The sequence below is a fragment of the Triticum aestivum genome, chromosome 3A (genome assembly GCF_018294505.1).
Source record: "Triticum aestivum cultivar Chinese Spring chromosome 3A, IWGSC CS RefSeq v2.1, whole genome shotgun sequence".
Lineage (NCBI taxonomy): Eukaryota > Viridiplantae > Streptophyta > Magnoliopsida > Poales > Poaceae > Triticum > Triticum aestivum.
The window spans coordinates 278,109,168-278,136,502 of record NC_057800.1 but is presented as its reverse complement, the minus strand read 5'-3'; the positions used below and the strand labels follow the sequence as shown (position 1 = coordinate 278,136,502).

The window sequence follows — 27,335 nt, the reverse complement described above, 5'->3', positions numbered from 1 at the left end:
TATGTGTGGACCTTCCCGTTGCGGCGTAGGTCCGATGCTATCTCCATCTCTCCGAATTTTACTCCTATGTTCTCACGCAGTTTGGTCGTCCCATCCTTGTGTTTTAGATCGATAACGGGAAGGAGTTTGATAACTTAGTTGTTCATACTCTCCTCACCACACATGGCACGACTTTTCGTCTCACATGCCCGTACACTTCGCAACAGAACGGTCATGCGGAGCACACCCTCCGCACTCTCAATGCCTGCGTTCGGATGCTTCTCTTTCATGCCAATGTGCCCCCGCGCTTTTGGCCGATGCTCTCGTCACTGCATCACTCCTCATTAACATCCATCCCTGTCGTACTCACGGGAACTTTGCACCTCATCATCTCCTCTTCGGTGCACCACCCTCTTATGATAGGCTTCATATTTTCAGTTGTCTCTGCTATCCTAGCATCGCCGCCACTGCGCCACATAATCTTGCACCCCGCTCTGCGCATGCATCTTCCTCGGCTACCCACCTAACACTAAATCTACCGCTGCTACGACCCGGTCTCCCATCGAGTATTCACCTCCCGACATGTTTACTTTGATGAGAAGGGTTTTCCTTTTCAGCAGTAGGTACCTCTCGTCGCCCCGTCGCCGCTGGCCACCGGCGGCCCTTCGGCGACCCTGTCAGGTGGACGGCCCAGCTCGGCTCTCGAACCGCCCCCGGGCTTTGGCGGTCCCCGCGCCGTGGGACGAGCTGCGCTTCGCGCCCTCATGCCTCCTTCGCTGTCACCGCCGGCGCCTTCCCCGGCTGCCTCGGGTGCCGCCCCTTCGCCGCCGCCTCGTAGGCGCTCTCGCCCGCGGCCTCACCAACCGCCTCGCCAGCAGCCTCACTGGCCCTGGCGCCCTCGCCGATCGCCTCGCCGGCCTCAGCAGCCCCCTCGAGCCTCATCCCAGAGTTGCCATCTCGCCCCCTCACTCGTGCTCGAGCCGGCGTTCACCGCCCGAGTCTTCGGTACTCCAGCGACGAGTATCTCCTCGCTGCCTCCACCACCGAGCCATCCCCGATTCCTGTGTCTGCCAGAGCAGCCCAACGTGATCCTCACTAGCTTGCTGCGATGCAGGAAGAGCTCGACGCTCTTCAGCGGAACCGTACCTGGACACTGGTTCTCCAGACTTCTCGCGCCAACGTCATCAGCGGCAAGTGGGTCTTTTATCATAAGACCCGCTCGGATGGTACACTTGAGCGCTACAAGGCTCGTTGGGTGGTCCGTGGGTTTCGGCAGCGTGCTGGCATCGACTTCACTGAGACGTTTGCACTGGTTGTCAAATCGGGCACGATCCGCATCGTCCTCCAGCTGGCGGTCTCCCGAGGCTGGCCGGTTCATCAGATGAATGTCTCCAACGCCTTCCTTCATGGCCATCTTGAGGAGCAGGTTTACTGTGAGCAGCCCACCGGTTTCGTCGACGCCTCTCATCCCAGGCATGTGTGCTTGTTGTCTTGGTCTCTATACGGTCCCAGGCATGTGATGACTAAGGGACTGCCTACTTCCACCTTCGAGGAGTTTCATTCCAGTCTATGCGTCTCTGGAAACGTTTCGACTGCGGGGGGGTGAATATATTGTGTGTGTGTGTGTGTATTGTGTCTTGGGCCCACCTCCTCTCCTGTATAGTTGAGGTGGTGGCCCCATCCTGTACATCATATATACGTGCCTGGTGCACCGATCAATGCAATTGTGTTGTACGGCCTATTCTAGTCTTCTACACCGAAGATTTTGCGTGCACTCGTGACTTACCCCTTCGCCCTCTCCTTCAAGAGGACAGGCGGCTAGGGTTTCTGTCTACCATCGGCGGTGCCATCGATCTACCTCTTCTCATATGACCTTAGGGCCATGGGACCTCGTTGCATCTAGGCCCTTGCCGGTGGGAGGGCTTCGTTTTTATATGTTTCTTTGAGTTTTGCTAGGGTTTGTCATGTTTAGAAAGGCGAGACGGCGGCGGCTCCCTGAAGATGAAATAAGGTTCTCCACTCTTAGCCCCCGTCTGAGTGATGTGTCTAGTATCGTCGGAGGGCGTGTGGAGGTGTCTCCGACGGATCTCGCGGGATTGGGTCAGTGGTTGTCTTGGTGGATTCGCTCGGATTCGGTCTTCGTTCGTCTACATCAGTGTGTCTTCATGTTGTTCTGGTGCGCTGGTTTTATGGGGTCTTAACACGACGACTTTCCAGTTGTCTATTAGACAAGTTTTGCCCGGCTACATGAGGGAGAGGTGATGACGGCAGCACCTTCGGCTCGTTTCAGTGCTTATAGTCATCATTGGGTGGTTCACGGATCTAGATGCAATTTTATAGATCTAGATACAATTTTATTATTTCTAATGTTCGTTGTAGTGTCATGATTATTGATGAAATAAATCAAAAGTTCGGCAGGAAAAAATGGGTTAGATAAAATAAATCAAAAGTTTGCCGGGAAAAAATGGGTTAGGTGCCGACGGGATACTCGTCCGGATTGGCAACGAGTAGTCTCATCCAAGCAATGTGATGCGGTGGGACTCGGGGCAACAGTGACGAGAATGAAGCGGGCATACTCCGGACCTGGGACGCCGACAACAATTGCTTTGAACCTAGGACACCGGCAACAATTGCTTCGAACCCGCGATGGCAATGGACAGCCGATAAAAGGGGAACTAGATTCTCTAACATCACGAAGGGATGTAACGGAAGCTACAGTATCCTGACATCCCTTCTTCACATCCATATGATTAAACTTAAAATGACTTAAATTAATTTGTAAATTACAAATCTATTGTATACATTTACAAAAATTACATACAAACAAAATTATGGTGCAATAAAATTAATTTCAGATTTTATTTTCTATAAACAGTAATTGTGCAGTGTCTTTGCTAGTGTCCATAACATCACTTTGTCGTTTTGCACTAGAATTGCACTATAGCTACGTGTCATTCCTTCTTGATGTTAAAGGATCCGTTCCCGATAAAAGGGTGGTCATGATCCAGCAGAGAGAGGAGCTAGCACTGCCTCGAGAAAGTAATAGCCTAGGTGAACCATTACGACCACTTAGCAGTGGCATTTTGGTTGTCAATTCACAGTATTCCACTTCAATCTTGGTTAATCTAGCGCTTAAGAATTATAATCTCTAACATATCCCTAGACAACTTGTGGCAAGCAAAATGGTTTGCTATGAACCAGTCTGGCAAAAAGTGTCTACGAACAGTACTCTTAACTCTAATGGCATTAAAAAATGAGCCGAATGTTTAATTGCAGAGGTGTCAGAAAGCAAACAAGCCATAAACATCATTTAAGAAATAACCTTATAATTCATAATCAAAGTCCTTGGTAAAGTCCTATGGAAAAGCAAAATAATCTTAGCAGCTCGAAATAACAAATGGTTTGAAGATTCAGCACGGCGCCCAATGTTAAGATTGTTTCTCTGATACCATCATGATATCATTTGCTGTCGTGACAAACAACCAACCGATGACAAGAAAATTTGACGTCTGTGAGCCCTACTTGATGTACTGGGAGACCCACTTAAACCCATCGCCATAGCCCATCTTGCGGACAACGCTGCACATGAACACCTCAAGAGGCCGTACATTGGAGTCAACAAGATTCACCTTGCCCTTCCCAGTTGTGAAGTTGCTAAGGCCTAGGTGATACCGCAGCTCTTCTTCAGATGCTGCATATGGAATGTCAATCTTATTGCCAAGGATGAGAAATGGGACATTTGCCAAGGAATCATCAGAAAGGAGAGCATCAAGCTCCTTTTTTGATTCAGTAAACCGCTCCTTGTCATATGCATCTACCAAGTATACTACAGCATCAACCTGTTGGGACAAAAACAAAGTTAGCGGGAATATGAAGTGTCTTCACTCAGCGCATGAATAATGACGGGGCTATTTGGTAAAAAGAATATGCATATCCAACTATGCATGAGTATCCAAATAAGTTGGCACAGAGCAGCAGATGGAAACAGCAAATTTACCATAAATGTCCACACCGAATAATGCCTTGCTACAATTTAAGCGGAATGACATAGGGTGAGAAAAACTAAAAGGATAGGCCAATAAATAATTCAGTTCACTATCCAATAATAAGAGCAGCTGACCCTCATATTAAACTAAGGTACATGGGAGCTTAAACCACACATAGAACGAATTGTGATAACCAAATAATCAATATACCACTATGACAGCTAACAAACTGTTGCATTGTAGAAAACTACCAACTCCACACAGGTTTATGTGTTGTATGATGACTTAATACTGCCTGGTGAAAATCCTAGGATGCACTACCGGGGGCATGGTCAAAATGCAGGAGTACCACATGAACTTTGCAGAAAACTGCAACTATAATTCATAGATGATTTCTGTAGATTTCTCACTTCTCGAATGGGGCACAACAAATTGATTACGGAAAGCATAGATAATTCTGTTACATACCACCAAGTGCACATAGGATTTTAGCAAGGCAGTCTTTAAACTAAGTAGCAGAAGTGTCGTGAGAAGGCAAATGCAAATGCAAATGGAACACACAAAGAGAAGAATATTGCACATGGAACACGAGAATAGCTCAACAGTAATAAAACCTCAACATACGAAAATTCGTTTCTGAGTCCAGGCTCAGATGCTCTCAAAATCAAGGCCTTCAAGTCTTATCGAGATTGGCGATGCGTGTTTCATAATTGGCTGTATCTCTTCCGTATGGTCACTGCAAATAAAATTGGCCCAGCATTTATATCTGGTAGGTATCGTTATGAGACATCTGGTGCATTCTACCAAGAGAACCTAACGTCCTGAGTCGTGTCATGCAATAACGCACTATTGATAGCCCAAACAGCCACCTACCCATCCATCCCATTCTCACGTAGCATTACTGATCCAGGCTATTCCACCGATCTCGCTTCATTCCCCACATCCACATCGCCTTCCATGTCAGCCTCTGGATCCTCGTCCTCTAGGGCTGCACCGGCCTTCTCTCCTCTTCTACGAACAGATCCAGACCAACCTCGCTGAAAGAAGTGAGATCCATGGTGGCCGGTGCTCAGGTGGTGACTACAGAACGTAGGAAGAAGCCCCTCGGCAACCATGAGGCCCAACACGCTGGTCCCACGATGTCCTCAGTTTCCCCCCTTCCCCTGTGTCATGGATCTGGAGGTCATCGTGTCACCATCGCCGGCCACCACCGATGCTGCGGCAACTCTTACTCTCCTTGGCAGTAAAGGTGTGATGGAACCAGATAGACCTCGCTGTTGGTGTGGGCCTTGACGTGATCCTTCTTCACGACGTGGACAACAACGAGGGAAAAAGGATTCTACCAGTGCATCCGACATGACATAAGCATCTGTACACATTTGTTACTTGATTCTCTTCAGATTCATAATTTGTTCAGTGTAGTCGCATTCTGCTTTTCATCGTGTTCAACCACTCGTGTGCTTTTTTGTCTTCCAAGATGTTTATGCCACTAGAGTCAACACCCACCAACATGGCTAAGATGGATCAACATGTTTCTGCTCCATGTACCAGAATCCATTCATCTAAACTCTAAACAGCCGCCCAGGCTACGCAATAGGTCCACCGTATGCACCTGTTCACACAGGTATACAGGACTTCTACATGCAACATTCCTGTGACCTCAGATATCATTTCCCGAATCCCAAGAGCAGATGCAACGGACAGGATACCATGTGCATCTGAGCCTGGGCACCAAAACGCTCCTCTCTCTAGCATACATACATGAAATCTATTGGGTTTTTCTTAGCACAGATATGTGCACCAACCTTTAGAGTTCAAACTTGTTACATGCAGAACTACTTAGAAAGGTTGGCAATTCAGTGTTCCTTGAGTACTATTACAAAGGACAACATTAAAGTAACAACAGTCGCTCTTTTCAACAATTAAAGGCAGAGGATAGAAATGACGAGAAGGAATCATCTCTCAGATAGATCTGACTATTCAGCAAAGGCAGACTAATACAGATATTAGAAAAGATTGACGCTAACCTTTGCGTAGTAGTCCTTCCAGACCCGTCGAGCGATCTGGTGACCGCCGAGGTCGAAGGCTTTGAACTTGATCTTGCCGATGCTGAGCTCCTCGGACGTGGGGTGCTGCGTCGGCTGGTGCTGCACCAGCCGCTGCGTCAATTGAAACACACAGAAGCACGGGTCAGATCTACCAGATCGGATCAGATCCAGGGAGTGAGATCCCGTGTACGTACCTCGTCCTTGAGCATGTGGAGGAGAGTGGTCTTGCCGGCGTTGTCTAGGCCGAGGAAGAGGATCTTGGCCTCCTTCTGCCACAGGCCGAGGGAGGCCAGCACCCCGTAGAACCAGTCCCACAGGAACATCCTATCTGCTGGCCTTCTCCTACTCGCACACCCCTTCCACTGGGCTGGGTTTTCTGGGGTCTATCCTGGCGATGGCGGCGACAGAGATCGCCGGATGGATCTGGGGCTGGTGGGAGAACAAACCGGGGACGGACCGAGGGAGGCGAGGATGGATCTGAATCTCTCTCTCTCTTGCTGCCTACCTATTCTTTGCTTGGCTGGGATTGATTAAGACATTAACTGCTCGGCCTCGGCGTGAGAATTCAAGGGGCGAGGCGAGGTATGGTGGGCGCCATGCGTACTGCACGTGGGGCCGGCTTTCTCCTAATTCCTTCCAATCGATTTCTCTGCGAATTCGTCGTCCCATTTCCGCTATCTTTTTTCTTTTGAGGGAAAAAAATATCCCTATCTATTCTTTGATTCTTCAATTCTTTGAGGATCTCTAGATGTTTATTCCTAAATAGATACAAGCCACTTTTTTTTTCTTTACCGTGCAATCATGGGTCAGTTCTTTCAGAGTTTATGGTCGGGTGTGAAAATAAGTTGGCGCCTCCTCAGCTTATTCTACAAGTCTAATATAAAATTTTACTACTATTTATAAAAAGCCTACTAGTTAAGATTAACTAATAGAATAAACTAGATAAGGGACAACTTATTTCCACAACTGAATATGAGCCCAAAAGAACTGGTTCATGTCATATAAGCAAGTTATATGTTGAAAATATTAGCACTTTTCCGATTAGACTTATCCACGAGTAAACAGTAAACATGGCATAAAAGGTATCCATCTCATAGCAATAACTAAGCATACTAGCACGTATAGAACATAGAATCGAACCTTCTATGAGCATCACATATACGGTTAGCATAAGTACGAGTAAATGAGGGATGAACAGATCATACCCTCCGGTTGGCTAGGCCAACGCGGCGGCGGCGGCAGCAGCCTCGGCGTTGTCCGTGGCCTTCTTCTTAGCGGCGGCGGCGGCGGCCATGGTGTCGATGCAGAGGAAGTAGTGGAAGCAGAGGCGAACGGAGTTGGGGACGGATCGGGAGCAGTCACGTCGAGACGCTCCCCAAAAACCTTATTGCCGTTTTCCCGGGCAGGATCTCGAACGACAGGGTTCCGGAGGCACCTGCTCTCCCGACCAGCCGTGCACGCGGTCATCGGGATGGGATCGCCGGAGGCAGCACGGAGTGAGGAACAGTAGATGACGGCTAGGTCACGCGAGAGGGAGTGAGTGAACCGAACTAGGTTACTTCACTGGCCAGAGCCTTCTTATATAGTCCGTAAGGGAGAAAGTCGTGGGCCTTGCCGAGGCCCACGACCGAGTCGACCCACTCCCGGCAAGGGAGTCGTTGTTCCCGGCAAGGGTCACACTCTCGGCAAGGGAGTCAACGAATCCTGACAACGCGGGTCCCGGCAAGGGTCGCACCCCCGACAAGGGAGTCGACGAATCCCGGCAATGCAAGTCAGCCCACAGCCCAACATCTTGGACAGTGGCCCACATGTTAGCGACTCGTTAATTAATCCTTGATTAATTAATTCGTTCCTGAGCGGCAAAAATAAGCTTCGGCTCGGCTCATTCCCGCAACCCACGGCGCGCGCGTCGTGACGAGGCGGGCGGCGGAGGAGGAGGAGCGCGCGTGTACCACTCCTCTTCCCAAGCTCACAATGGCAAGTGGTAGAGCAGCCCTTATAAAGGGGTCTCAACTCTCTTCAACTAGCAAGGTGGGACTAAACTTCCCACCACCTGCCATCTCATGCATGGGCCTCAAGATTAACCAGGGATTAGTGTCTTATATGGGCCTAAGCCCATCCATAATCCAACAATCCCCCACCAGATCTCGAGGCACATAAATTTGTCAACTGTTCCAAACAATGTTTGATATACCAGAATTTTCAGTGAAGACTGTTAAGTTGAACTTTCACCTAGAGCAACAGGATTAGACTTCTTCACAACTGAACAATGGACTATGCCTTGAATTGTCAGTTTGGCGTGCAGAAGTTTTGCCTATTGTCAGCTGATACATGGCTGTCGTAGGCTAAACCCCACGGGTGGAGCTTATTAGTCATACTTCATACCTTCTCATGAGCTTACTAGAGATTATCCATTCTCATAGATTGTGACCAGCAGTCGGGCTCACATAGGTGTGTTCCTCCAAAGAATGCTCTGTCGGTTAGCATCTTGCTTACATAAGCTTTGGAACACATTAAGACAAAAGTCAGCCTGCCTTACAGAATTGAGAGTATTACTGCATCTCCAATGGAGTGGGTTTATTAAGGATACTCTCCTCAGTTGACCGCTGGATTGTTTTCCCAGGTCCTAATTCACGGGATCTCCGATCACATAGGTTGGGTTACCCCACGGCAACTTACGTGGGTCTCATACCCATCTTTCTCGATGCATTTTCTATCACAATCCGTGATAGCCCTTTCGTAAAAGGGTCTGCCAGATTCTTAGCCGTCTGGATATAATCCAACGCTATTACTCCGGAGTTTCTTGATTTTCTGACAGATTTCAATCTTCTTCTTATGTGCTTTGTGGATTTCATGTTGTCCTTTGAACTCTTAGCCTTGACAATCACTGTTTGATTGTCACAGTTCATAAGGACAGCCGGCACTGGTTTATCAACCACCGGCAAATCCATCAAAAGCTCTCGAAGCCATTCTGCTTCGACGCATGATGTGTCCAATGTTGTGAGTTCTGCTTCCATAGTCGATCTGGTTAAGATCGTCTGCTTGCAAGACTTCCAGGAAACAACGCCACCACCAAGTGTGAAGACATGTCCACTTGTGGCTTTCATCTCATCAGCATCAGATATCCAATTCGAGTCACTATATCCCTCAAGTACCGTCGGGTACCCAGAATAGTGAAATCCATAGTTCGCAGTACCTTGCAAGTAACGCATCACTCGCTCAACAGCATGTCAATGCACATCTCCCAGATTGGAAACAAACCGGCTCAGTTTGCACACAACAAATGAGATGTCAGGATGAGTAGCACATGCTAGGTACATCAGTGAACCAACCACTTGAGAATATCTCAATTGATCTGCAGTCGTGCCTTCGAACTTTTGAATCCGCACGCTAGGATCATATGGTGTTGCAGAAGGTTTGCAGTTCGAATATCCAAAATGGCTCAAAATCTTCTCAACGTAGTGGGATTGCAACAGTGTAATTCCACCATCAGAATTTCTTAGTAGCTTCATGTTCAGAATAGCATCAACCACACCCAGGTCCTTCATCTCAAAGTTGTGAGATAGAAAGGACTTGACCTCCTCAATGACCTTGAGGTGGGTCCCAAATATCAGTATGTCATCGACATACGGACACAGTATAACTCCTTCGCCCCCACCATAGCGATAGTATACACATTTGTCAGCTTCGTTCACAACAAAGCCAGCAGATGTCAGAGTAGTGTTGAACTTCTCATACCATTGCTTAGGCGCTTGTTTCAGGCCATACAAAGATTTCACTAGCTTACACGCCTTTATTTCTTGACCATTTACTACAAAGCCATCCGGCTGTTGCATGTAAATTTCCTCGTCTAGCTCTCCATTAAGGAAAGTCGTCTTAACGTCCATCTGATGAACGAGAAGACCATGTGAGGCAGCCAAAGCGAGTAACACTCGAATGGTTGTCAGTCTAGTCATAGGTGAATAAGTGTCAAAGAAACCTCTTCTTCTTTCTGGGTATAACCCTTGGCCACAAGGCTAGCCTTGTACTTCTCAACAGTACCATCGGGCCTAAGCTTCCTTTTGAACACCCACTTACATCCTAATGGTCGACAACCATAAGGACGATCAATGATCTCCCATGTCCCGTTAGCCCAGATGGAATCCATCTCACTACGGACCGCATCCTTCCAGTAGTCAGCATCCAGAGATGCATACGCTTCTGAAATGGAGCTGGGAGTATCATCATCCACGAGGTACACGAGGAAATCATCACCAAAGGACTTTGCAGTCCTCTGTCTCTTGCTCCTAACAAGAGCTTCCTCGTCATCCTCCGTGGAAATCTTATCACTTTTATGTTCATTATATTCCATCAGAATAGCAGGTTCAGGAGTCTCATCAGATTCAAGTCTAGAATTGCTTTACATATCTCTCATGGGGAAAATATCCTCAAAGAACGTAGCATCCCTAGACTCTACAATTGTACCGACCTTCTGGTCAGGTACCTCAGATTTCACCACTAGAAATCTATACCCAACGCTATGCTTGGCATAGCCAAGAAAAACACAGTACACGGTCTTTGGTCCCAACTTGCGCTTTTTGATTATCGGCGCGTTGACTTTCGCCAAACAGACCCAAATGCGCAAGTAAGAGAGTGTGGTTCTTTTATTTTTCCATTGCTCATAGGGAGTAGTCTCATTATCCTTTGTGGGAACTTTATTCAGGACATGACAAGATGTCAATACAGCCTCCCCCCACCATGCCTTGGATAAACCCGATGTATCTAACATGGCATTAACCAAATCAGTTAGAGTACGGTTTTTCCGTTCGGCAACCCCGTTTGACTGGGGTGAGTAGGGAGGCGTCCTCTCATGAATAATACCATGTTCCGCACAGAATAAATCAAACTCATTAGGAAAGTACTCTCCACCATGATCATACCGGACTCGTTTTATTTTCTTCTCAAGTTGGTTATCAACTTCAGCCTTATAGACTTTAAAGTAGTGTAGAGCCTCATCCTTAGTATTTAACAAATACACATAGCAGAATCTAGTGGAATCATCAATCAGAGTCATGAAGTATTTCTTTCCACCTTTAGTCAACACACCATTCATCTGACGGAGATCTGAATGTATGAGCTCTAGAGGTGCTAGGTGTCTCTCCTTCGCAGGCTTATGAGGCTTACGAGGTTGCTTAGCTTGCACACACGCATGGCACTTAGAGCCTTTGGCTAAAGTGAAACTCGGGATTAAATCCATCTTAGCTAGCCGCGTCATACAACCGAAATTTATGTGACAAAGACGTGAATGTCAAACCTCAGATTCGTCACATTAGAATGAATTTGATTCACGAATTTATTACAGAAATCCTCTAGGGAAAGGCGGAACAAACCACCACAATCATATCCTTTTCCAACAAATAGTCCATACCGAGATACGACTGCTTTGTTAGACTCAAATACTAACTTAAACCCTTCTTTACATAGAAGGGAGCCACTAACGAGATTCTTCTTTATGGCGGGGACATGCTGCACATTCTTCAGTTGCACGATCTTTCCCGAAGTAAACTTCAGATCTACCGTGCCAACACCATGAACAGAAGCATGCGAGCCATTCCCCATCAGGACGGAACAATCTCGTGCGACCTGGTAGGAAGAAAACAAAGACACATCAGCACACACATGAATATTGGCCCCAGTGTCAACCCACCAATCGGTGGACTGACAAACTGAAAGTATGGTAAACGGATTACCATACCCAGATGCCGCATCATTGTTGCTCAGAGTGACATTCACAGACTTGGAGTCCTGTGATGGCTTCTTGTACTTGTTTGGGCACTTGTTTGCCCAATGTTCATCTGAACCACAAGTAAAGCAGCCATCTCTCTTTTTGTCTTTCTTCTTACCCTTCTTCTTAAAGGTAGTATTCTGCTGGACAGAGTTCTTTCCGTTGAACTTGTGGAAGTTCTTCTGCACCACATTGGCGCTAGAAGAACCCTCTGCCCCTTTCACGTGTGAGTCTTTTGCTCTCGAGTTCTGCTCAACACTGAGATGACCAATGACATCCTCAACAGAGAATTCACGTCTCAAGTGCTTGAGAGAAGTAGCAAAGTTCCTCCAACTAGGAGGGAGTTTTGCAATAATGCAACCCGCGACAAACTTGCCTGGTAACTCACACTTCAGGAGCTCCATCTCCTTAGCAATGCACTGTATCTCATGAGCCTAGTCCAATATAGAATGGTTATCAACCATCCTGTAATTATGGAATTGCTCCATGGCATACAGCTCACTGCCAACATCAGTTACGCCGAATTTGACTTCGAGCGCATCCCACAAGTTTTTGGCAACTCCCATATGAATATAGGCGTCAACCAACTTGTCTCCAATGACACTCAGAATTGCTCCTAGAAAGATTGTGGTTGCCTCCCTAAACGCCTTCTCCTGTTCGAGAGCAATCGTTTCTGTGAGGGACAGCACCAACCCAGAACACGTTCATCGCTGTGAGCCACAAGGTGGTCCTAGTCTGCCAACGTTTAAAATGCGTCCCGGTAAACTTTTCCGGTTTCAGAGTAGAAACAAAGCCTTGAATCGAAAAGTGCCTAAAATAAGGTTTTTGGATTGTTTGGTCAGGCCAACGCGGCGGCGGCGGCAGCAGCCTCGGCGTCGTCCGTGGCCTTCTTCTTAGTGACGGCGGCGTCGGCCATGGTGTCGATGCAGAGGAAGTAGTGGAAGTAGAGGCGAACGGAGTTGGGGACGGATCGGGAGCAGTCGCGTCGAGACGCTCTACAAAAACCTTATTGCCGTTCTCCCGGGCAGGATCTCGAACGACAGGGTTCCGGAGGCACGTGCTCTCCCGACTAGTCATGCACGCGGTCGTCGGGATGGGATCGCCGGAGGCAGCACAGAGTGAGTCTTGGCAACGCAAGTCAGCCCACAACGACTCGTTAATTAATACTTGATTAATTAATTCATCCTTGAGCGGCAAAAATAAGCTTCGGCTCGGCTCATTCCCGCAACCCGCAACCCGCGGCGGGCGGAGGAGGAGGAGGAAGAGCGCGCGTATACCACTCCTCTTCCCAAGCTCCCAATGACAAGTGGTAGAGCAGCCCTTATAAAGGGGTCTCAACTCTCTTCAACTAGCAAGGTGGGACTAAACTTCCCACCACCTGCCATCTCATACATGGGCCTTAAGATTAACCAGGGATTAATGTCTTATATGGGCCTAAGCCCATCCATAATCCAACATTATATACGTGCAAATCATAAATTATAATTTCTTTTCACCTACTGTATGCATGCATCGGTAGCACATCATTTCTAAATAATTAGAACCCACTATCTATTTTTTCTAACCATGCCAGATAACCAAGTTATGCATGCAAGTCATAATTTTTTTTTGCATTATTCTATGCATGCATCGCTGGCACATAATTGTTCCTAAAAATAGTTATAACCCATTATCTTTTTCTAGCCATGCAACCATGTCACATAAGCAAGTCATAAATTATATATTTTTTGCATTATTCTATGCATGCATCACTGGCACATCATCGTTCGTAAATAGCTATAACCCACTACCTTTTTTCTAGCTATGCAACCATGTCACATAAGTAAGTCATGCATGCAAGTCATAATTTTTTTTGCACTGTAAGACAATAAGTTTTGGGGAACCAGCACAACCCTCTAGGGGTGGCTTATCTCATTATATATAATGGTTGTGTTACAATATGTACCATATACGTACATAGGTACAGAAGCTATACATAGTCTAACACCCTCCCTCAATCTTAGCCACTTTCTAAAGAACTGAGAAGGGTAAGATTGCGCCTACAAGCCTCAAACTGTGGCAGCAGTAAAGGCTTAGTGAAGATGTCTGCAAGTTGATCCTTAGATGAGATAAACTTGATCTGGAGTTGCTTCTGTGATACACGTTCCCGTACAAAATGATAGTCAACTTCAATGTGTTTCATTTGGGCATGAAATACTGGATTTGCAGAAAGGTATGTAGCACCGATGTTATCACACCAAAGAATAGGAGGCTGTGGTTGAGACAAACCCAACTCTTGAAGCAAAGACTGCACCCAAATAATCTCTGCAGTAGCATTAGCCACAGCCTTGTACTCAGCTTCAGTACTGCTACGTGACACAGTAGCCTGTTTCGGAGCACTCCAGGCGATCAAATTAGAGCCAAAGAATACTGCATAACCCCCCGTGGATCGCCTGTCATCTGGGGTACCAGCCCAATCTGCATCAGAGAAGGCCGAAAGGACCCGAGAGGAAGTCGGCCGAATATGCATACCAAATGTCAGGGTGAACTGAACATAACGAAGAATGCGTTTAACAGCAGCCCAATGAGTATCTCTGGGAGCCTGAAGATACTGACAAACCCTGTTAACAGCATAAGAGATATCTGGTCTTGTGATCGTCAAGTACTGAAGTCCACCAACAATGCTCCTGTACTCTGTGGCATCCGCAGGAGACAAAAGCTCACCATCAACGTTGTTATCTTGTCGGTAGATGACATGGGTGTGGTGGTCGGTTTGCACTTCAGCATGCCAACTCTCTGTAACAACTCCAAGGAGTACTTCTTATGCGTAAGGACAAGACCAGTAGCACGAGAAGTGACCTCAACTCCAAGAAAGTAGTGAAGCTTCCCAAGATCTTTGACCGCAAAATCAGCACCAAGAGAGCAGACAAAGGCATCAGCAGCATACTGAGAAGAGCTGACAAGGATAATATCATCGACATATACCAAAAGATACATAGTGACTTCTGGCTTCTGTAGAAGAAATAACGAAGTGTCAGCAGTAGACGGCACAAACCCATGAGCACGAAGGGCAGAGGCAAGGCGGGCATGCCAGGCACGAGGAGCTTGCTTCAAACCATATAGTGCTTTGGAAAGACGACAGATATAGTCAGGACGATCAAGATCAGAGAAACCAGGCGGCTGTTTCATATAAACCTCTTCCTCCAAAAATCCATGTAGAAAAGCATTATGCACATCAAGTTGACGAAGTGACCAACCACGAGAAACAACAATGGAGAGAAGAAGCCGAATAGTGGTAGGCTTGACGACAGGACTGAAGGTGTCCTCATAGTCAAGACCATGACGCTGCCGAAAACCGCGAGCAACAAGTCGCGCTTTGTAACGCTCAATAGATCCATCCGAATGCTTCTTCACTTTGAATACCCATTTTGAGTCAATAACATTTACCCGTGGTGGTGGAGGAACGAGAGTCCATGTCTTGTTACGAAGAAGAGCATGAAACTCCTGCTCCATAGCCTCTCGCCAATGTGGAATGCGCAGGGCAGCCTGATATGAGCGAGGCTCAGAAGATGGATCCGCAACAGCAGCAGCCAAACAAGCAGCCAACCAAGCAAACGTACCATCCTTACGTTCCTTAGGTTTGAAAATGCCACTGCGACTGCGTGTATGTGGTCGGGACACAGGAACCACCGAGGTCGACGGAGCAGCCTGCAACGGGCTGGAGGACGGCGACGTTGATGAGTCAGCCGGTGACGAGGAGCCAGTCACGGTAGCCTCGGACTCGGTTGGCGAAGAAGGCCGACCCACCGGCGAAACCGGCAGAGCAGACGAAGCAGCTGGCAACTCCGGCATCACAGACCGGGCCGATGGCGAGCTCGGCATAGTGGGCCGTGGCGCGACCGGTGTCGCGGGCCGATCCGCTGATGAAGGCGACGTGAGGACCCGAGCCGCGGGCGAAGACGGCGTGACGGGCCGAGCTGCAGGCGAAGACGGCGTGACGGGCCGAGCCGCGGGCGACTCGGCGGCCGCTGGCGAAACGGACCGAGCAGTGGAGATGCTCGGCGCGACGGGCTCGTCGGGTGACCATGCATGGGCACGCGAATCGATGCCATGCAACATAGGGCGATCGACGTGCCCACCAGAAGACGACGACGATGATGGTGAATCCTCCAACAGCTCCAAACGAGCTCCACGTCCGGTTCCTGCACCATGGTTAGGTAACAGCAAAGGAGAGTATGCAACATCATCAAATTGGTCAGAAGCAACAGAGGATGAATGCAGGGATGGTGGTTCGACAGTGGACACAGGAAGGTTGGCAAAGGGAAAAACATGCTCATCAAACACGACGTCCCAAGATATATAGACACGATTAGTGGGAACATGAAGACATTTGTAACCTTTATGAAGAGAGCTATAGCCAAGAAAAACACACTTCTTAGAACGAAACTCAAGCTTGCGCTTGTTATATGGACGAAGATGCGGCCAGCAAGCACACCCAAATACCTTGAGAAAGGTATAATCAGGTTGTTCATTAAGGAGAACCTCAATGGGAGTCTTCATGTTTAAAACACGAGTAGGAGTACGGTTGATGAGAAAGCATGCAGTGGTGAAAGCATCACTCCAAAACCGAAACGGAACAGATGCATGGGCCAAAAGAGTAAGACCAGCTTCAACAATATGACGATGCTTACGTTCGACTGAACCATTCTGCTGATGTGTATGTGGACATGCTAAACGATGAGCTATCCCAAGCGACTGAAAGAAAGAGTTGAGGTTGCGATACTCGCCCCCCCAGTCTGACTGGACATGAACAATTTTGTGCTTGAGAAGACGTTCAACATGTTTTTGAAACTGAACAAAAATATCAAACACATCAGATTTGCGTTTAATAAGGTAAAGCCAGGTAAAGCGACTATAAGCATCAACGAAACTGATATAGTAATTATGACCACTGACAGAAGTCTGAGCAGGACCCCATACATCTGAAAACACAAGTTCTAAAGGATGTTTCACCTCACGACTGGACTCCGAAAAAGGAAGTTGATGACTCTTCCCTGCTGACAAGCATCACACACTGCTACATCTTTATGACTAGACAAACTAGGAAGCTCATGACGACGCAAAATATGACGGACAATAGGTGTGGCCGGGTGACCAAGACGAGCATGCCACTGTGACGGAGAGACCCGAACTCCACTGAAAACACGAGCGACACCAGGATGCTCCAGACGGTAGAGGCCCTGGCACAACCGCCCACTAAGAAGAATGTCCCTCGTGCCCCGATCCTTAATAAAAAGATCAAAAGGGTGAAATTCACAAAGCACATTATTATCACATGTGAGTTTAGGAACTGAAAGAAGATTACGGGTCACAGATGGAACTCGAAGAACATTGCGAAGCTGAAGACTCCTATTGGCATGTCTAGTGAGAAGAGATGCTTGACCAATATGAGAGATGTGCATACCTGCTCCATTGGCGGTGTGGATCTTGTCGGAGCCATGATAGGGTTCACGAGTGTGAAGCTTCCCCATCTCTCTGGTTAGGTGCTCTGTCGCCCCAGAGTCCATGTACCAGTGTGGATCGATGGAGTAGGACTGAGTGTGTCCCTGTTGCTTCTGCGGCGCGGGACGATCAGCCATGGTGACCTGACGGGCATTGTTGCGTGTATCTTTGCCGTCATTGCCAAGACCAAGGAAGCTTCGCTGGAAGCGCTTATGACACTTGGAGGCCCAGTGCCCATCGCGGCCACAAAGCTGACACACACGTGGACCGCCAGCCCCCGGTAAGGTCGCAGTAGGTGGGGGGGCCGAGGCGGGCGACGGTGGTAGCCCCAAGGGAGACCGGGGTGATGAAGAAGAGCGGCCACCCTTGGTGGCGGCGTTGGCCGAGAGGGAGCCAGTGCCCCTGGTGCGGCGAGTCTCGACCCGTTGCTCAGTGAGAAGGAGCCGAGAGAAAACCTCGTGTGCCAGCATGGGTGTCGAGTTGCCCCGCTCGTTGATGATCTCGACTAAGGCATCATACTCCTCATCAAGACCATTGACAATAAACGAGTTGAACTCGGAGTCGGTGAGGGGCTGTCCAATGGAGGCCAATGTGTCGGCGAGGCCCTTGACCTTGTTGTAGAACTCAGTGGCAGTGGAGTCAAGCTTCTGACACTCTCCAAGCTGACGACGAAGTGCAGAGACACGAGCCTGGGACTGCGCCGCAAAGGTGCGCTCAAGGATGGTCCATGCCTCATGAGACGTCTTCGCGAAGACAACAAGGCCGGCAACTGCCGGCGAGAGCGACCCTTGGATGGAGGAGAGGTTCGCCTGGTCCTGCCCTGTCCAGACGCGATGGGCCGGATTGTAGACCGGACCGTGCATGCTGTCTACCAGCGCGGATGGGCAGGGAAGCGATCCGTCGACGTAGCCTAGCAGGTAGTGACTCCCCAAGAGCGGGAGAACCTGCGCACGCCAGAAGATGTAGTTGTCGGCGGAGAGCTTGATGGTGATGAGATGACCGAAGTGAAACGGCGGCGGCGAAGACAATCCCATCGAGGAGGCTGCCTGGGGTGCAAACACCATGGAGGCAGCCGGAGGCACCGAAGCCGATGCGGGAGGAGGCGGGACCGCAGCCAGGGCGGGCGCCGCAAAGCTCGCGGCCGGTGCGGACGCCGCAAGGCCCGCGGCCGGGGCGGACGCCGCCAACCCCGTCAGCGGGGCAGTGTGATCCGCTTGCGGCAGGAGCGGCGGGACGACGCCTGCGAAGTCCGCAGCGGACGGCGGCGCCGCGGTGTGGACCACGAGGTCACGCCCAAGCGAGGGCGCCGGCGGCGTGGAGAAGACGGAGCCGATGCTCCTTGTCCCGATCGGAGCCGGAACAGAGACGACATCGAGCGGGAGGTTGAGCAGAGCCGCAAGAGAGGCCGGGAGGAAGCCCGCAACAGTGGAACCGGTGGTGGCGGCGCTCGACATGGCGGCGGCGCGATCGGTGGCGCGGCGGCGGCGGTGAAGGCGGCGGCGGCTGCGGCGGCGGTGCGGGTATTAGGGTTTAGAAGCGGAAGCGATCGTAACCTAGCGTGATACCATGTAAGACAATAAGTTTTGGGGAACCAGCACAACCCTCTAGGGATGGCTTATCTCATTATATATAATGGTTGTGTTACAATATGTACCATATACGTACATAGGTACAGAAGCTATACATAGTTTAACATGCACTACTCTATGCATGCATCGCTAGCAAGTCAAAAATTCATGCATCTACTAAATCACTAAGCTTCCTAGGGTGGGAACTCCCGAGAATCGATTGAGGAGTCAAATTTTGATCGTCTATTTTGACTTGGTCGTCCCGAGGGGTGGGTCCTCTTGTGGCTAGGGGTGTGGGCTGGGTTGTCGGTGGGGAACATCTTATCGCGCAGCTTGCACCCCGTCGTCCTCTCCTCGCGACCTCACCCTGGATCTCTCTGCCAAACAACCATCGATGTGCAGCTCGACCGCATCTTTCCTCCCTCGATTTGGGTGATAGGAGTGGAGGCGGAGCCATGGACGTCACCAACGTGGGCTGCTGGGCACCGCGCTCCTCCCGCAGGCGCCCCACCATCTCCTTCCGTCGGCGCCGCACCGCGACCTTCTCGCTAGCTATTCTCCTCTCCGGGCTCCGGCGCAACACCCCTACCCAGCCCCAACCTCCTTCGCCTCGCCATCCACCTCCTCCACCTCGATCCAGGCCGATGGTGGAACCAGGCAAGTGGGTTTTGTTCTTTCTTGACACTTTCAAGTCAATAATACCTATAGTCATGAACGCTACAAGGTGGAAATTGGGAAGTGGATAAAATATTTCCTTCTGGATGGACGCTTGGTGCATGGAGCAAAGACTAATGGATAGATTTCCAGTTTTTTTCACCTTTGCCATGGATAAGTAGTGCTCTGTTCAATCCCAGTTTTCAGACAACTCATGGTCTATTAAGCTATGGCTGGTTCTATCCACAATGGATGCTCATCAATTGGCTTAGCTATTGGTAATCTCCTAATAAAGAGCCTAAACGCCAATATAGAGATGAACACAAGAACGGGCGGGATTTTTTCTACTGCTGCTAACGTCCGCTACTTCTACAGTCTTTTCACATTTAGAGGTGTGACCTCTCTTGTGGCCAAGTTCATATGGCTTTCGATAATTCCTCTAGAGCATCGAGTGTTCCTATTAAATGAACTAGCTAATTCCCCGCGTGTTGTTGCGGAACATTTGTTCCAAAATACCAATAAAGAGATGCAAATAGAGCAAAGCAAAGTAAAAAAATTGACAATTGGTCATTAAAAATTGTATGGATCATTCACCATCTTTATTGTTTGCACCTAAACTCCTCACATGTTTATCCTAAAAATCACATTATCCAATTAAAAGTTGACAGGGTTACATCCGATTAATATGTAATAATATGATTGTCCCAATAAATATTAGAATGTTTGAACACAACACGATGAAAACCTGTCTAGCTTGCCTTTCTGAAAATTGAGGCAAATATGTGTAATTTGCTAAACAGGTTGGTTGAGACAATAATGCGTATAAATTGAAAATTTCACCGACCTTGAAGACTAATTGTTATGAAAATACTGCATTATGCAAGCAAGTAGAAACCGTTACTCATCGTACAACAGTATTTTGCATGCGTCATTATCCTCAACCATGGCGACACATACAATTTTTCTGCCTTCGAGAAATTCTCCTTTTAGATTATCGAACAACAAAGATCAGTGAAAAGCTAAATTAAGAACTTAAGTGCAGCAGCCGAATGTGCAGGAATCAAGAATAAAAAAAGATCCACTGACTTGAAGGATACACAGAGCATGGCAAACGAAATCAATGGGAGGAAAGCACTAATGCAAAAGAACACCTATGGGGCATGAACATGCGCACCTAGTAATTAACGTACCCACTCCAATCTAACTACACACATCTGACTGAAATCTAATTAATAGGTAGGTTAAGAACAATCCAAAGTAATAGAGAAAACCACTATGACGATAGGAAGGAAGAGTGGCAGAGGCTAGAGGACAGTGGGTAACTTTGTCTATTGTATAATACCTTATGATGACACTGTCAATCAGAGCACGGAAATCCTTCAGCAGTTTTTCAATGTGAATTCCATTCAAGGGGTCCTGAATCCTGATATGCTAGTACTTTGTTGCCATTGTGTCACCGAGACAAGCCTATCCGGTGTGGCCAATTGAATGCTAAACGGTCTATGAAGCAGTTTTTATGAATCTCGATGCCACGACCGAGTCCTTGGCTGGCCGGCCAGCCTCTCCACCTACTCATTCCCCCATACCCAAAAGGAAGCCATCACATGACTCTTTTAAAAGATTGATCGTTCTTTATTGAGAAGAGAAGGATGGAAACGGAAGCAGGGCATGGAAAAAACATTAGACGGTTGGGCTTCCTTTGTTTCAGATCAGGGCTAGATATTTTATGGATCAGGCTTAAATGAGATGATTGCTCTTCCTTTTGTTTCAGAATAATTTGGTAATGAGATGATTGGGCTTCGTTGTGCAGTATAAATAAGACTGCAATCCATTTCTTTTGCATGGCAGTTATGACGGCCCAAAGGATGCATGTCTCACGGTTGCATGTAGAGGCATTGCTTGGTGGAGAATTGATGACGTGGCTAGATGCTGATGTGAACACCTAGCATGTTTAGAGAAATAAGGTAGTGGGGATGAACTCTTTAGGTATTATAGATTTCAAAGCAGACTTAACACAGAGGAGAATATCACCAAAAAATGGTGCAAAATTTTCCCCTCAATCGAGTCCATTGAATATATTATGTTTTGTCGTAAAGTAGTGGAATACGTCTGGAGGTGCCTAAATCTACAATCCATGGCCAGGCAAGCTTCAGACATGCTTCAGTTTGCAAACGATGTGCGTCAATGTATACAACATAGTCTATGGCCGATTGTTTTTACAACCCTGTGTTGGTATATGTAGCATGCAATTCCAAAAAAAAATCCTACGCTCACGCAAGATCTAGCTAGGAGATGCATAGCAACGAGAGGGGGAGAGTGTGTCCACGTACCCTCGTAGACCGAAAGCGAAAGAGTTAGTTTAATGCAATTGATGTAGTCGAACGTCTTCTCGATTCAACCGATCAAGTACCGAACGTACAACACCTCCGAGTTCTGCACACGTTCAGCTCGATGACGTCCCTCGAACTCTTGATCCAGCAAAGTGTCGAGGGAGAATTTCGTCAGCACAATGGCATGGTGACGGTGATGGTGAAGTGATCCGCACAGAGCTTCGCCTAAGCACTACGTGAATATGACTGGAGGCGTAAACTATGGAGAGGGGCACTGCACACGGCTAACAATGTTTGTTATGTGTTCTAGGCGCCCCCTCCCCACATATATATAGGTGGGAGGGGGAGGGGGACAGCCATGGGGCGCCCCAAGTAGGAGGAATCCTACTTGGGGGCCTCCTCCAATTCGGCGTCCCCTTTTCCTTATCTCCGAAGGAGGGAAGGAAAGAGGGGAGAGGGGAAAGGAAGGGGGGATCCTATTCCCTCTATTTATTTCCTCCTCCCCTTTTACTTTCTCCACTTAGGCCGGCCCATATGGGGGCGCACTAGCCCCTTAGGGGCTGGTCTGTCTCGCCCTTGGCCCAATAAGGCCCATATCTTTGCCGGGGGGGGGGGGGTGTGTGTGTGCCCGGAACCCCTTCCGGTGACTCGATACGTACCCGGTACCCCCAGAACACTTCCGGTATTCGAATACTATAATCCTATATATATGAATCTTTACCTCTCGACCATTTCGAGACTTCTCGTCATGTCTGTGATCACATACGGGACTCCGAACAACATTCGGTCACCAAATCAAATAACTCATATAATACAAAATTGTCATCGAAACGTTAAGCGTGTGGACCCTACGGGTTCGAGAACTATGTAGACATGACCGAGACACATCTCTGATCAATAACCAACATCAGAACCTGGATGCTCATATTGGTTCCTGCATATTCTACGAAGATCTTTACCGGTCAAACCCCTAGGACAACATACGTCATTCCCTTTGTCATCGGTATGTTACTTGCCCGAGATTCGATCGTCGGTATCTTCATACCTAGTTCAATCTCGTTACTGGCAAGTCTCTTTAGTCATTCCGTAATGCATCATCCCGCAACTAACTCATTAGTCACATTGCTTGCAAGGCTTATTATGATATGCATTACCGAGAGGGCCCAGAGATACCTCTGCGATACTCGGAGTGACAAATCCTAGTCTCGATCTATGCCAACCCAACAAACACCTTCAGAGATACCTGTGGAGCATCTTTATAATCATCCAGTTACGTTGTGACGTTTGATAGCACACAAGGTATTCCTCCGGTATTCCGGAGTTGCATAATCTCATAGTCAAAGGAATATGTATAAGTCATGAAGAAAACAATACCAATAAAACTTAACGATCATTATGCTAAGCTAACGGATGGGTCTTGTCCATCACATCATTCTCCTAATGATGTGATCCCGTTCATCAAATGACAACACATGTCTATGGTTAGGAAACTTAACCATCTTTGATTAACGAGCTAGTCTAGTACAGGCTTACTAGGGACAATGTGTTTTATCTATGTATCTACACATGTATCAAGTTTCCGGTTAATAAAATTCTAGCATGAATAATAAACATTTATCATGATATAAGGAAATATAAAGTAACAACTTTATTATTGCCTCTAGGGCATATTTCCTTCACCTGTACAGTTACTCTCCGGCAATGCAGAAATGAAGTGTTTAATAACAAAGAATTGCCACCACATTTGATTTCACAATGCATCAGCGAGGATTTGAAGCTCTGGGCTAACATGGCAATGAAGGAATCACACAAGATTTCTCTCCTATCTTGGGCACATATATTTTCTGGCACGTAAACTATTTACGCTCATGTACTCTCTTTTGTTGTTTTTTCCCTTCATTTCGTTTTTGTTTCTGCAAGCTTTTGCTTGTTGATTCTCGTGTGCGCCCGGACCATGGTTGGCCTTCACGACCTTTTTTAATACAAGGTAGTGATCACTACCTTGCACTTAAAAAAACTTTTGTTCTTGTGTGTTTGCTTATTGTAGCGTCTGCGCTGAGGGGATCCTCATGCGATTCATAAGCACTAAATGCGAGTATCTTAAGCACTTCTTCCCAATTTTAATTCATGTCTTTTGTGAGGTTTAGTTTTCCCTCACCTTATTTTTTTCTTCCTTCTAGTGCATAGTTGAAAATTTTGGGTATATTTTGTAAGCGAAACATCTTCCCAGATGTGCAATAAGTGCTCATGAATCAAGTTAGCCTTTTCTGCACCATATCTGTCATGGTACTTATTTCATTGTTAACTTACCTATTAAAATACTAGAAAGTATCACTTTGTAATAATGATAGTTTCTCATGGAGACTGAACAATAATTCTCCAATACTTTGAGTTGCGTACGAGCCATGTGCAGGCATCAATCAGATAATTGAGGATTTATCAAGCTATATTGCGAACATGAGTGGAGAAATGGATGGAGATGGTTGGTCATTTGTTGTGCTTTATTGCAATTTTGACAGGGGATAGCTATGATCTTGGAGATAGAGATCGCAATTCCGTTCTAGTGCTTTTGCTGGCAGCCACTCCAGAGTAAGTGAGGACCTGACCATGCACTGATTCATGTAATGCTCTATTCTTGACATGTACCTAAGTTCTCACTTCATATTTTCATGCTTTGTTTCAGTATGCTGCAGGGTGTGCTCCTGTGAGAATTGGCGATTTAGTTGCATGTGTTCAGTCAAACAATATGGAGCTTGATTCTACATATGTTGAACTCTAGCTTGTTTGGAATGAAAGATTGGGATGAGGTAGCATTGATATCTATATCATGTTTTTGCACATAATCAATTACAGTTTTGATCGGTCGCCCTTCTCTGCAATTTCTATGTGATTCCCACCTTTTCATGTATATATGAGTAATGGGAATCAATCAATGCTGAGGAGTATGTGTACTAATTTTAGGATGAAATAGATTCAAATGGGAGCATTGTTCGTCTCACTCTCCTATATATGTGTTGTACCATAATTGTGAGAATCGGAATTAGTTAATACATGATAGTCGTTTTGGGGGGAATTTTAGTACTGGGATTTTGAAAAATTATCTACATCATCCTGCTTGTAGGGACTTTGACCATGCCAAACAATTATTATGAAAGGTCGTTGCTCTTTACTGATAAAACAATCAAACTTTTCAAGGCAAATATGGCTGGCAGCGACGGTGACAATTTTGTACCACAAATTAAGGAACCTGCAGGACAAAAGAAGAAGAAGCCACCGAAGAAGGTTGGTCCTTGATCAAGCCTTTTCTTATCTCCTATGTCATAGTTTATTTGCTGCTTTGACAGGTCAATTTAACAATTTCGTAGGCAAGTGCACCGGTGAAAGATGAAGAGGAAGAAGTGGCTGATCCGAAAGACTGCTTGGCTGCTTATAATCTTGGGGATTCCTCTCCAGAACATAGTGGTAATGGCTGTTGGCATTATGTTGTGTGTGTGAACACAAAACATCCATCTCTTACAAGTTTATGCTGATGGCGTAACCATTTGTGCAGCCAGGGAAATAGGAAAACAACGAAAAGGAAAGAAAGGGAGGAACGGACCAAACAAAAAAGGCGCAACAAAGAAGGGCATGTCATCCTTAGCTAAGATTTCCAATGAAGAGATAGCAGAGCCACATCATGAGAGCGAGGATGGGGGTCTTCCATGCAAGTTAAGAAAAAAACTAAAGGAAGAAAGCCTGTTGCCGAAAAGCCGAAGACGACTGCCATCAAAAAGAGGGCACCAGCTCAAAGCAAAGGCATAAGGCAGAAATGATGGAAGAAATATTCAAGCCTACTAATGACAACAATCTCGGTGTCCTTCTAGTGAGAAGAAGGCGCAGAGGATCAGGGCCTCTCCTTTCAAAAAGAAAAGCGGCTCGTTTTTGCAGAGTGGTGAGTGCTTCAACAGGGACAAAAAGATGTCGAGGCTCCTCCCTCCAGCAGTTTTGCTGAGATAGTTCCACCGAGAAGGACAACAAGGGAAGAGGAGGCAAAGTAGTCTACATCGCTTTCGCGGGCGAAGATGATGAGTCCGAGGTAGATATATAAAGTGTGGTGCAACTAACTCTGTGATGTTACTTGACCCTGAGTTTTAGATCTAATTGCCGACGAATAGATGAAATACTAAAATGAAATGTTGTAAAGTGTGGTGCAACTAATTTTGTGATGTTACTGGACCTTGAGTTTTAGATCTAATTGCTGACGAATAGATGAAATAGTAAAATGAAATGTCCTATTTTCCAGTTTTGTAAAACTTTGAGAATACCAGTTCCACATTAATGTTGATTTGAAGAAATGTTTAGCTGGAAAAATGAAGGAGTGTGACATGAGTCTTTTGCAACCGGGGGGCTTCTTGGTAAGTGTTTATAAAATGTACATCCACTGCTAAAGGTTACCAGATTTCATATTAACCAAAGAAGGGAATGACACCCAGTGTTGGTATCAAACAATGATTTTGTTGGTTGTTGTTCATTTGAGATAACTATGTTGTCTGAAATGCCCGTGGTGGTTCACGGTTTAGATTGTAAACCCCTACAAAATCCTCGGTATATGTACCAATTTCCTAATTGGTAGTTTATACTCAAGCATGCTACGGCAGCCTATTTTCAAGTGTACCTCTCACTCATTGTCAAACAAGAAATACCCATTATCACAAACGACCACACATGTTGCACAATATGTCCTTAAACAAATTTAATTTTTGATATTTATTTTATTATAAGCTGCTAAAAAACGAAGTGTATCATCACCAAACTAACGAGCACTCAAAGCCGGTATCCAAATGGCGCAGCAAAGCATGCCTTTTCCTTCTAGTATTAATTATTCACAAGTTAGTTTTTGCATTAGATTTTGTATTGACAATATATTTTTTGGGCAATTGCACCATATCTATGTAGTTGACCCTTCACATCTTTTTAATGATGACGTTCTTTTAACTATAATAAAAAAGTTATACGATTCGTATTTATTTTCCAGACTGCATTTTCTTTCCATTAGTTTTAGATGTTTTTCTACCAATTATTTGCACTTCTGTTTTAGCAAGATTCCCGCAACAACACGCGGTGCATCATCTAGTTTTCATGAAATAGAAACTTAGGTTTTGTCACACCCATCTTGCCTCATTTTCTATATCACTATGCTCCCTAATTTTAAGGCATCATAATCAATTAAGATTGCTTATTTTGAATTGTATATATCTCGATTTTGATCAGGTATTCTCGCTGGGTGTGTGGAGGGATTTTCCACTTGGTGGGCTTTCTTGGTAAGTGGTTAGGGTGTGTGGGCTAGGGTTGTTAGTGGGAAAGTGTTTCAATGTGTTGCCATCAAGACAAAGAACAGTAGTGCGCGTGTGGCCTTTCTCGGTTGTCTTTCTATGCCACATTCTTCTATACATTTTAGCTACTTTGGTAGTGCACATGGCTGATACATCTCCAATGTATCTATAATTTTGATTATTTCATGCTATTATATTATCACTTTTGTATGC

General features: G+C 46.7%; 2 protein-coding genes across 6 annotated transcripts; one reads left to right on the top strand and one right to left on the bottom strand.

Moving 5' to 3' along the window:
* Window positions 1-3,263: 3,263 nt before the first annotated feature.
* LOC123061174 (GTP-binding protein SAR1A) lies at window positions 3,264-6,582 on the bottom strand. The gene is made up of 3 exons (XM_044484122.1): window positions 6,208-6,582; window positions 5,993-6,124; window positions 3,264-3,818 (listed from the first exon to the last, which is right to left on the bottom strand). Exons 1-3 carry the CDS (start codon window positions 6,334-6,336, stop codon window positions 3,498-3,500), a joined length of 582 nt encoding a protein of 193 aa, XP_044340057.1. The 5' UTR covers window positions 6,337-6,582; the 3' UTR covers window positions 3,264-3,497.
* Window positions 6,583-19,122: 12,540 nt separating this feature from the next.
* On the top strand, window positions 19,123-26,113 carry LOC123061173 (uncharacterized). 5 transcript variants are annotated; one of them, XM_044484121.1, is made up of 6 exons: window positions 19,123-19,483; window positions 24,330-24,403; window positions 24,494-24,617; window positions 25,006-25,092; window positions 25,176-25,272; window positions 25,361-26,113. In XM_044484121.1, the coding sequence occupies exons 3-6, from the start codon at window positions 24,576-24,578 to the stop codon at window positions 25,609-25,611; spliced, it is 477 nt and encodes a 158-aa protein (XP_044340056.1). In that variant the 5' UTR covers window positions 19,123-19,483; window positions 24,330-24,403; window positions 24,494-24,575; the 3' UTR covers window positions 25,612-26,113. The 5 variants fall into 5 exon arrangements, with proteins under 5 accessions (XP_044340056.1, XP_044340052.1, XP_044340054.1 ...); XM_044484117.1 differs by having other exon boundaries at window positions 19,124-19,483; window positions 24,330-24,399; XM_044484120.1 differs by lacking the exon at window positions 19,123-19,483 and adding an exon at window positions 23,347-23,797 and having other exon boundaries at window positions 24,330-24,399.
* The last annotated feature ends 1,222 nt before the right edge of the window (window positions 26,114-27,335 follow it).

What these genes read in the sequence shown, in the direction of transcription:
- LOC123061174 (XM_044484122.1), bottom strand. Translation starts at nt 6,336, where the DNA reads ATGTTCCTGTGGGACTGGTTCTACGGGGTGCTGGCCTCCCTCGGCCTG. An exon ending in TCCACATGCTCAAGGACGAG is followed by an intron (nt 6,125 to 6,207) that starts GTACGTACACGG and finishes CAATTGACGCAG; the next exon opens with CGGCTGGTGCAGCACCAGCC. An exon ending in GGAAGGACTACTACGCAAAG is followed by an intron (nt 3,819 to 5,992) that starts GTTAGCGTCAAT and finishes TTGTCCCAACAG; the next exon opens with GTTGATGCTGTAGTATACTT.
- LOC123061173 (XM_044484121.1), top strand. Translation starts at nt 24,576, where the DNA reads ATGTTGAACTCTAGCTTGTTTGGAATGAAAGATTGGGATGAG. An exon ending in GAATGAAAGATTGGGATGAG is followed by an intron (nt 24,618 to 25,005) that starts GTAGCATTGATA and finishes AAACTTTTCAAG; the next exon opens with GCAAATATGGCTGGCAGCGA. An exon ending in AGAAGAAGCCACCGAAGAAG is followed by an intron (nt 25,093 to 25,175) that starts GTTGGTCCTTGA and finishes ACAATTTCGTAG; the next exon opens with GCAAGTGCACCGGTGAAAGA.